Here is an 11,134-nt window from a genome sequence, read left to right on the forward strand (position 1 = left end):
TGCACAAAACAATTAAATATATAAATATTTATTATAAATATACATACAGTACAGCATATACAACATTATAAAGTGGCAGTGTTACTTTGTAAGGGTCAAATTTAGTATAAAAATATGAAATTTGATACAAAAGCATGTAGTTTATAGAGGAATGCTCTAGAACAGTTTAATGCACTTTTGGTCATAATCCTGATAGTTTGGTAATGTTCTGGTGATCTGAGGGCTAAGATGATCATGTAATGCTGTGTGTGTATAAAGATGATCATGTGTTGTAATGATGTGTGTATAAAGACATCATCGTTGACTTGTTCCAGTGGAAAAGAGCAGGATTAGTCTGGCACTAGAAGCTGGTGTGTGTGTGTGTGTGTGTGTGTGTGTGTGTGTGTGTGTGTGTGTGTGTGTGAATGTGTGTTATCTCAGTTCCTCACGGTGGGAGAAGATGGAGAAGCAAAGACGCCAGCAGAACCAGGAGTGTGTGAGACACATTCACATCAGGATCTGGAACACACACACAACTCGCATCAAGTCCTGCTCATTCAACACTAACACTGACTGTGTTTACATGTGCACCAATAATGCAGATCATCTCCAGTAATCAGAGTGAGGATTTAAAGTCCATCTGTGGTGAAGATCCAGCTTTTAATGTTGTTTATGTGTCTATGTGGTGTTTTTAATACGCTTTATGTGTAAGTTCATCAGTCGACACCATTGCTGAGTATTTCCTCCTTAAAACTGCAGTGAACCAAAGACAGTCTCAAAAACACGCTTTGAAATCGCTGGTGTTTCTGACGTCACAAACTACCTTGTAACCAATCAGATCAACGTGTGATCGTCAACCAGTGGATCTCTGAGCTGAGTGAGTGAGTGGAGGCGGGGCTCATTTGCATATTCATAGAGCCGCGCATACTAAATGAGGCAAGGGTGTCGAGTTACATTCAAGATATTATAAGTTATTTTTTCAAGTAAAAAACATTTAAATATGTAATTTTGTTGATCAGAGATGAGTTTTAAGGGATAAAGTTATCGACTACAGGAGGACTTTAATGTCATGTTTACATGAGCGCCTCAAACCTCTTCTGATTATCCGCTAGTTGTGGTTATTTCACAGCTCAGATGATGAACTGCAGACAGTGAGAGTGTTTCTTCACTGAAGACTTTGATTTGTTCGCCAGTTCTTTAGTTTCTGCAGTGATTTCTGGTGAAGCTGAAAATATCTCTGAGCAACACTGTCAACATCAACTCCGTTTCTGGCCTCTTTATTGTTATTTATTCAGCATTCATTTGATTATGATTATGGTTACTACAATTATGAGCCATACTGCATTCATTTGATCAAAGTATGGTGTTATCACGATGTAAACTTTAATTGCAATAATGCATTATGAGGGTGCATGTAAACAACACAGTCATCGTCACTTAGATTATAAAGAAGAGTTTTAAATGCAGCCAGAATTATTTTCTTTAAATGAATATAAAATGATGGCGTTCAGCTGAAGAATCAAGCCTTCATTATGGAGTTGACTCACTGCGGTTGTCTGATACGGCGTCTGGATCACAGTCTGTGGAAACTGGAGCAGAGAGAGAGCAAAGCAATCGCTAGTTTAGTGTATAGGCTACAGATTTAGACTATCATTTAATATATAGTCACTTAAAGGAATAGTTCACTCAAATGATACAGTCAAACCAAAAAATATTCAGACACCAGATATAATTTTTGATATTTCTTCACTAGTGTGTGCAGGACACTATAGTTCAGTTATGTAAGTGAGGAGAGCAAAATAAAGTAAACTGTGACATATTATACCCAACAATTCTTCGTACAGAGACTACCAGTAAAATGTATACAAATTTGGGACCAAAAATGATTGGGACACTTTGAGCTGATCATGTTTTGCTGAAGTGTGTTTTCTTTAATTGCTAATGCTCTTTTTACACACAGACTGAACAAAATGAAGCACTGCTTGGTGATTGGTTGAGCTAAACTGGTATAATCTAATGTAGTTAAATTTAACAGCTGACAGATATTCAACATAATTCATGTGTGAGACAGTCTAACAGAAGGACGGACAAAACCAGTTCTGCTCATATTTTATTACCATATGATAAATATATATACATATATTGATTTATTTGGTGGGTAGCCATGTAATAAGCGGGATAATGTAGAGCGAGGCGGTTGTTATAGCGAATACAACCCCGACAGGCCTCGCGGAGGGGTCTTGAATCCTGAAGGGGTTGTATTCGCTATAACAACCGCCTCGCTCTACATTATCCCGCTTATTACATGGCTACCCACCAAATAAATCAATAATTTGACACAAAATATTGATTTAAAAAGGAGTTTATTGATTTAAAAACGACTGTATTGCTTCCGCTAAAGAAAATAGTCCGTTCCGTCTCTACATTTAGAATCCTGCGTGTCCATAGCAACGCTCTGTTTATCATGGCAACGGTGTGTTATACTTAGCATTCTACATTAGAATTCAACCAAGCCATGTAATAATGAGTACCGTATTTTCCAGACTATAAGTCGCACTTTTTTTCATAGTTTGGCTGGTCCTGCGACTTATAGTCAGGTGCGACTTATATATCAAAATTAATTCAGACTGAGATGAACCAAGAGAAAACATTACCGTCTACGGCCGCGAGAGGGCGCTCTAGTTGGCGGAGTTGTTCAGAAGCAACACCAATGACGAAGAAAATGATGTGGATGAGATCGCGGGAGCTTGGTGAACTTGTTTACTGGTAACTTGCTTGTTGGACTCGCTGGCTTATGTTAATTTAGCTTATTCAGCCTCCCAGGTATATGTTCTTTAGCTGAATAACTGTTACGCCCGTTTCACACATACTCTGTGTGCAGTGCGTGTGCGGTGCGTGTTGCGGTGCATATGCTGTGCAGGAGCAGCACGCGCTAAAGTGCTTTCACATAAGCTGCGTTTGCAGTGCGTAACTGATCCGCGGCTGTAACCCCAAACACACTGTATTTCAAATCCAGAAGTTATCAGCAAATTTTATTTAAAAAAAAAAAAAAAAAAAAAAAAAAAAAAAAATCGCATTTCGATTCTCTTTATACGTATACTGTTTAATAGACGTATTCACGTTTAAACACAATTTAAGCAAACTATTATTCAATGCATTTTCTTTTGCATAATTTAAATCTTTATACAGTAAATCTTGCATGTCACAAAGAACTTGTTTTTCCACCTCCACGAATGAGAGTGTTGTTCATTATGTCGCCTTGTTGAAGTAAATTGTAGTTATTCAACTACACAGTAGCACACAGAACAACAGGCTGAATAGGTGTCCAGTATGTTTACGCAACACATTAACGCCCATTTCACACATACTTCGTTTGCAGTGCGTATTTTTTAACAGGTCAGAGCTTTCACACTGCACGCGGTTGCAGTCCGTCGATCCGTTCCAGCTGCACTTGTTGTATACAGCAATCGTTTCCGCACCGAGTCTATTTTTGCTGTGCTGCACGCGCTGAATTAAAGTGACAGCACACGGTTTGTGGTCAAAATGAATACAGATTGACCAGATTGACATGAAAATGTAGTAATTTCATAATAAATGCATTTAATTAAATACTAGCCTACTATTTTTCAGTCATCTTTTTACTTCAAGCGTTGGTAAATCAAGGAAAACTTGCCTTTCCTGATTAAATGTCTGTTCTTGGTCTTGGATTTTGTGAAATAAATTTCTAAATAAATGCGACTTATAGTCCAGTGCGAGTTATATATGTTTTTTTCCTCTTCATGACGCATTTTTTGACTGATGCGACTTATACTCCGCAGCGACTTATAGTCCGAAAAATACGTAATAACAGTTAACAGATTGTATTAATCTTGGGTGATGTCCATTTATACCTTTGTTACTTAATCTGCACTCTCATAATGCTTTGATGTTAACATGTACTTGTTTGTTTGAGTTGATACTATAGTGTTCTTACCAATTGCAGAAAAGAAAGAATACATGCCTGTTCTTGGACGATGCCGTCTCTGTGGCTCACTCGTGCAGGACAGTGGTGGTGGGACAGACTGTAAATTCAGCTGCACATAGAGGACCGTCTGATACACAAGTGCTGTCATATGGTTGCACAACCCTTTACCAGCTGCACACATAGGCAGAAATACAAACAACCTCTTCTGTCTCCAATGACACCTGTTTGAGAAGATAATAGTTTAGCTAATGAATTGTAATGTTATGCTGTGAGCTACATTAAAGCGATAGTTCACTTCAAAATATAAATTAACACCGAAAAAGTTTCGGTTGTCCTCATAGTATTTGTTGCCATATTTGTCAACACCAACTAAGGCTCCTGTCTTGATATCATTTACCCTGAGAAAGACATTTCAATTATGTCTTAATTCCCATTGACTTCCATAATAGGAAAGAAACAATACTATGGAAGTCAATGGGACCAGTAAACTGTTTGGTTCTTGACATTCTTCAAAATATCTTCCTTTGTGTTCAGCAGAAGAAAGAAATTCATACAGGTTTGAGACAACTTGAGGGTAAGAATATGATGACAGAATTTTCATTTTGAAGTGAACTATCCCTTTAAGTGCTGTTAATAGAAAGCTGCAAACAGCAGCAAAAGCCAGAAATACAGCTGTAGTCCGCAACCGCAGAAGCAATGAAAGAGGCATAACTAAAAACCAACAAAGAAAACCTTAAGATAGGTGAAACTAAAATAAAGGGAAATAAAAATCTGCAACCGCAGTAACTTGATATCAGAACGATCTGACTAACTCATATAAGCATATTACATATAACCTCAAGAGTGTGGGGAGGTTTTCCTCATAGACCGATAACACCTAGCTCTTATAGTAGAGCTAGTTATCAACTAATAATAATAATAAACTAATAATTAATAGTTGTCAACTTACCTTAATAATTGTGAATAAATTCCTCAACGAAGTATGTATAGCCCTTGCTCAGCCTTGCTTCTTTAACTGTGGAGTGCCGTCCAACAATTCTGTCAACATCCTCAAATCTGAGTCGTGGGAGTGTCGAGAGAGAAGTTGTGAAGTAACGCTCCATGTTCACTCTATATGAAAACACTGTAGTTTCAGCTCTGGTGGAAATCCGGTTACCCGACGTGACGTAGTTTCCAGTTGCGTGTGAAAAAGGCGAATAAATGGCTGGTAGAGACTACATGACATTCCTCCCGGGTTAGTGACATCACCAACCCTAAAATGTACATAAACCCCGCCTCTGAACACGATTTATAGATTATCAAGACAGAATATGCTAATCAATGACTAGAAGATAACTACACATCAGCTGCATAAATTCATCAACTAACCATTCAGAAATGTCCTGTTGCTTCTACATGTTGTCACTTCTTCTTGAGTCTCTCCATCATTGTCTGACTCCGGTTTGAACATAAAAGGCTAAACATTTTTGAAATATTCAGTGCAGTGTGTGTGAGTGCAAGCTGTTGAGGCTCCGCCCTCTGTGCCGGGAGCAGCAGCTCATTTGCATTTAAAGGAACAGACACAAAACCCTTTAATGCTGATGTTACTGGTACATGGACTCATCCGCCGCTGTCGTCTCCAGACTCAGATAAACTCCTCTGGTCATGACCACTCCTCAAGCCGCTGTGAACTGAGATGATCGACGGTCCAGAAACCCAGTCCGTTGGCCCAGACGAGGCCCGGTCAGGATCCGGAAGTGACGGTGGAAACACGGCTATTGCCCTCAACACTTCTGGATCCCTGAACTCAGTGCTTTCCCCCTCGAGTAATCTCTGTGGAGACGTCTGTGTATCACGACACCAGTCAGAACCAGCAGAACCAGCAGAGCCACAATCAGTCCAACCAGCAACATCCAATAAACTACAGGTGGAAGGAAAGAGATTGTTTTTGTTTTTTTTCACCATTTAAGAATTTTGATTAAGAATGCCTCATGTTTTACTCACTTCGATGTTCAGTGTCATCAGTTTTGTCTTTATCTGTGTCGATCAGATTTCCCTTCCAGTCTAGAACAGATTCTGTTCAGAATATTGAAAGGTTAGTCGTGCAGTTTAGGATTAATTTACTGATTAAACATAATATCTCTCCTCATCCACTGATGTTCTCTCACCTGTGACTGAGACTGTGATCAAGGTTTCTCCTTCATGATCCAGAACTCTGTATGTTCCAGTGTCAGTGACTGTAAACTCATTAATGATCAGAGTCTCGTCACTGACGGTCAGTCGATCACTGTTGACCCCGTGACCTCTCGTCCACACCTCTGTCCAGCCTTCACTAGAGTTTCTCTCCACTTTATCAGCGTTGTATAAAAGAACATCCAACTTCAGATCCTCTCCTTTCTTCACAGAGATCTCATCTGAGGAGGAACACACACATTCAGCATTAATCATTATTATAATAGTGTCATTTAATCAAGACCATAATCACATATAGGATTGAGGGAACAGATGTAAACACTGGAAAACCCCAATCCACTCTGAATATTAAGCTTGTCCGCTTCAGTGTTTGTGCTGTTTCTAGTCCTGCACACAATACCAACACTATTAGAGGAGATCCAGAAACACATGATGATGGTTTGATCAGTTTTGACTTTACCATGAATATGAAGATGATACTCCAGGATCTGTCGCTTCACTTCTGTCTGATCATTACTGTAATAAACATGTATAAAGTGTTTCCCAGCGTCACTGTAGATCAGATCCTTGATGACGACGTCACATGATCCTTCTTTAAACACTCGACCACTGCAGTTTCTCTTCTCACACACACAGATGTTTTTTAACACACTCTTTAATCTGATCTCCACAATCTCTCTGTCCTCAGATCCACATGATAGAGTGACGTTTCCTCCCTTTATTCCTGACACAGCTTTAGTGGAGGATCCTGCTATACACACAGCAATATTCACTCAATACACACTAGCAATACTGGAAAATAAATGTTGTCTATTTTCTGTAATCAATATTATCTTAAATATTCTAGTAGAGTTAATTTAATAAAATGGATTAAAATAAATAAATGAATAAATAAATGAAGGCAACTAGTGGCCAACAATATTAGAAGTGCCACATTACACACGTTTCAAATGTTGATGACAGTATAAACCTAGAGATGAGCTGAGAGACACAACAGAAAAACAATCCACTAGAATAACTTTAGCTTGAACTAAAAAACTAAATAACATAAATGACACTGACCACTATAACTGATAAAGCACAGCAGAAGAAGGAGATTCATCCTGAGGAGAAAACAGAAGGTTTGTTATGTGATAGATACACACATTATACACTCACTTTCATTTTAGTTAAGGATGTTCATCCACATGTGGATCTTACATCATTAAAAAATATCAAACTAATCTTTTTATCTTCATTTCTCCTATCATAGAAAGCACAATGGGTGTGTGTGTGTTCGAACTGCGCATGTGCGTAGAGTGTCAGTTGTAGATTTGACGGGTGATGAGAGGAGATAACCGCTCTACCGCTACTCACTCTTTCTTTTATTTCCTTTTATATTTTGTGACCAGAGTTGGATGTTTGTTTGTATAACTTACTTTTTCTCACTCGATCCCCGTGTATGCGGACGAGTGTGACGTTTAAGGAATTGTATTAAACACGGGGAAAATACGCCATCTCTCGTTTCTCGTGCATCTTTTCCTCCGACACCCAACGTTAACGTTATTGTTGTTTTCTTTCTGGGCCACATCCCAACTTTGCGTTACAGTGTGTGTGTGTGTGTGTGTGTGTGTGTGTGTGTGTGTGTGTGTGTGTGTGCATGTGTGTGTGTGTGTGTGTGTGTGTATCATGCGGATTCACTGAATTCGTCCTCATTGGCGAAGCATACAAGTGTCTATGGTTTTTACCTGATCGATCAGTTTTATTAATCTGTAGACGGTGTAATTAGACATTAGTATAATTAAAAGGAATAATAGTAGTTAATAGTCTCTTTTGGCCTGTTTATCTGAGCCATGGAACAAACAAAACAAGCCATGAACATTAATAGAAGAACACATACTGTATTATACAGACATTTTTAATCGTATTAGATGATAAGTTAATAGAATTTGATATTTTACTTTGCAATGTGTTTGTAAAAGGTGTTTTTTTCTGCATGTTTGGTCTGAGTTTGTTGCTTTACACTGTTTGACCAGCAGGAGTCGCCAGCGAAACAGTGAATCGTTTTGTAAACCAATTGGTTCAAAGCTTTGAAAAGCTTCGTTTCTCCCATCACTACAGGACACTGCTAAATAAAACTAACATGTATTTCGTACAACTGCAAAAAAAAAAAAAAAAAAAAAAACCCGTGCATAATAATAATAAAAAAATGTTAGGCTACTTAAAGGTAAACAGTTGTAGTTTAGACATAAGTCAACGCGACGCTGAAACTATTATTACCTTGATGAAATAATCAATTAAACGTGCTGATGACGTGAACAATTCTCAGTTGCACACACTGGAGCTTGTCTGGAAAACTTTTTAATATTTATGTTTGCACCGCTTTCGGAAACCAATATCAACACTGTAAATCAACCAACAACAGCTCCGACACATTTCCTGGTTTATACTTTTAACAGTCTTGTTATCGTTATAACTCAAATTAGTTAGTTCCTGCTGTAAGGAAATATTCATGGGTTAGTCACGTAACATCACCTTCACAAAACTATTTCTTTATAAATATACCAGAGCCAAATGACGTCCAGCTCCACCTCTTTGGACCTAAAGCTGAAGTGAGCAACACATGCGAAGTATTTCATCATGTTTAGCGAAAGTACGCATGCGCGCAATATGCGCCCTGGCTGCTCTGTCAACAACTGTATGAGGTTACAGATATTTGTAGTGGTGTCCGAAACCATAGTGGACGGAGTGCACTCATTTAATCCCACATTACACTGCAATAACGTACACGTGTGTGTGTGTGGCTCAACTGCTGTCCGGACTCGCTCACTCATCTCGGATTCAGCCAGTGTGTCTGAGCCAGAGTTGAGGAAAGTTGACAATAAAGTCACAGATTCGGACTTCCCAGGTCAATAACTCGTGAGCTAAAACTCGTTGTTCTACTAAAATAACACCTCTTTAATTTTCCTCAAAACGAGCTTTCCTTCGCAGTGGACAAAACACACTGATCTCTACAGTGCAGAGAGACAGAGCAGCCTTTGGTAAACTATTGCCAACTTATAAAACATAATCATATCATTGTCATCATTGTATCTGGAAAAAGTTCAGCACAGACACCGACTCTCTTTAATATCAATAGCAGGTTTAGTTTTCCACAAACAGACAAAACTTGGTATAAGAACATAAAAACTCACAAGTTGGCGTTAGCCTATATTTAAAAATATGAAAACTTACATGGTAGCATAATTCTGCGTGGGTCTAATGTTCAGGTTCATCAAAATCACACAGTTCGCGGATCAGTAACAGAGGAAGAAGTTGTTGACTTCAGTAACAGAGGAAGAAGTTGTTGACTTCAGTAACAGAGGAAGACACTCAGGAAGAAGTGCCTCAGTTGATGAAGTCTCTCAGGGTTCCTCCCTCTCAGCTTCATTGGCTGTATTTTTAAAGGCTTGTTTGAGATGCGCCTCGCCTGAACTGTAGTCGAGAGTTATGCAGTGAGGAGGAGGAGTGATGAAGCGCAGGCAAGCCGGACAGATCTCTCTTCTCGCAGTGGATCTCACACCTGCGAGATCAAAGATGGATATCGCGGGATTCACGCTCGTGCACAGTGTTGCTAATAAACTGGATGTGATTTAAGTTCTGTTGCTTTTATATGAAAATAAATATAATGAACAAGACACCCAAAGTACTTACTTAATTCCATTCCAAATACATGTTTATCAAACTGTTTTTTCTTTAATACAGACATGTGCATTTTCTTTTTAAATAAAAATTACAATGCATAACCCATAGAGATCGCACTGTCAGATAGTTTGGGAATATTCACACATACACATAAAACATGATATCAGAGTTTTAAAAGAGAACAATACATCACGGTTATTTAAACCAATGAGCATTAAGCTGTGTCGTTTAATTATACTTAATTATACTCAAATTATACTTTAGTCTTGTAAGCTCGCGCTCGATCGGCCCAATGGAGGCATCCGACCAGCGCTGAAGGTCTTCACGTGTTACTGTCCTTTTCTCGAGGCAAAGTATTTTTTTATTAAATGCAATACATTAGAATATTTATTTTCTCGTTATTTCATCTGACTCCATAAATGAAAAGGTTTTAATGATATCTGTGCATCATTAAATGTGAGCGAATGTTTGACTATTCCTTTTAACTCCTAATGAAAATAATGTCAAAGTCAGTTAGAATAATCAAATTAAACAATTTATTATGTCAGGTAAATGTATCATGCCAATTTCTTAATCAATTCAAAGATAATCTATACAAAACATCAAATGCTCTGGAATAAAGAAAAGAGATGCAACCCAACATTAAGAAATACATGAGGCTGATGAGGTCTCCCTCTCAGCCTCACAGGTGAATCTGAGTTACAGAAAAGGCCTCGAACTCCCTGCTGCATTTCATTAAAGGAGCTGTATCATGTTTGTAAGAAATGTATTTCAATTAATCATAAAATGGCCCTGATATGTCATTAGAAATTTATTTTTTTTTTTTTCAAGCACACAATGAAAAAGTGTACAGTATGTACAACATAAGACAATAATCGAAAAACACTGATGATCCAGCAAATAAAATTCACCGCTGCTTGAAAAGGAGTGAGCTGAAGTTTAACACTTGTTAATTCCCACCCCTCTTTCAAACTCTTAATACATTAGCTTTTTTTTTTTTTACAAAACACAAACACATAAATCTTAATACATTTATACAATATGTTAGCAACAGACATTCTGGCTTAACCAACTCATTTTCCTTCATTTTTATAACGTTCAAAAATCATTTCTTTAAATCTTTTCCTGAATTGTTTTATATTTGGACATGCCTTAAGCTTCTCATTTAAGTTGTTCCACAGTTTCACCCCCTGTATGGAAACACAAAAACTTTTCTTCCTACTGTGTACCATAGGTAATATGAAATTTAATTTTCCTCTCAACACATACCCTCCTTTTCTCCAAGTAAATAACTTTTGTACATTTTGAGGTAAATCATTACACTTTGCCCTATATAGGATTTGCACAGTCTGTAAA

At 38.0% G+C, this 11,134-nt stretch overlaps 1 protein-coding gene across 2 annotated transcripts; it reads right to left on the minus strand.

The window, feature by feature from the left end:
• Nucleotides 1-18: 18 nt before the first annotated feature.
• LOC311300320 (uncharacterized protein) lies at nucleotides 19-9,449 on the minus strand. 2 transcript variants are annotated; one of them, XM_084424558.1, is made up of 9 exons: nucleotides 9,329-9,449; nucleotides 7,178-7,218; nucleotides 6,576-6,863; nucleotides 6,091-6,336; nucleotides 5,927-5,998; nucleotides 4,893-5,843; nucleotides 3,980-4,164; nucleotides 1,527-1,568; nucleotides 19-498 (listed from the first exon to the last, which is right to left on the minus strand). In XM_084424558.1, the coding sequence occupies exons 1-6, from the start codon at nucleotides 9,367-9,369 to the stop codon at nucleotides 5,707-5,709; spliced, it is 825 nt and encodes a 274-aa protein (XP_084280684.1). In that variant the 5' UTR covers nucleotides 9,370-9,449; the 3' UTR covers nucleotides 19-498; nucleotides 1,527-1,568; nucleotides 3,980-4,164; nucleotides 4,893-5,706. The 2 variants fall into 2 exon arrangements, with proteins under 2 accessions (XP_084280684.1, XP_084280683.1); XM_084424557.1 differs by having other exon boundaries at nucleotides 6,576-6,866.
• Nucleotides 9,450-11,134: the final 1,685 nt, after the last annotated feature.

The sequence above is a fragment of the Rutilus rutilus genome (genome assembly GCF_951802725.1).
Source record: "Rutilus rutilus genome assembly, chromosome: 11".
Taxonomy (NCBI): domain Eukaryota; kingdom Metazoa; phylum Chordata; class Actinopteri; order Cypriniformes; family Leuciscidae; genus Rutilus; species Rutilus rutilus.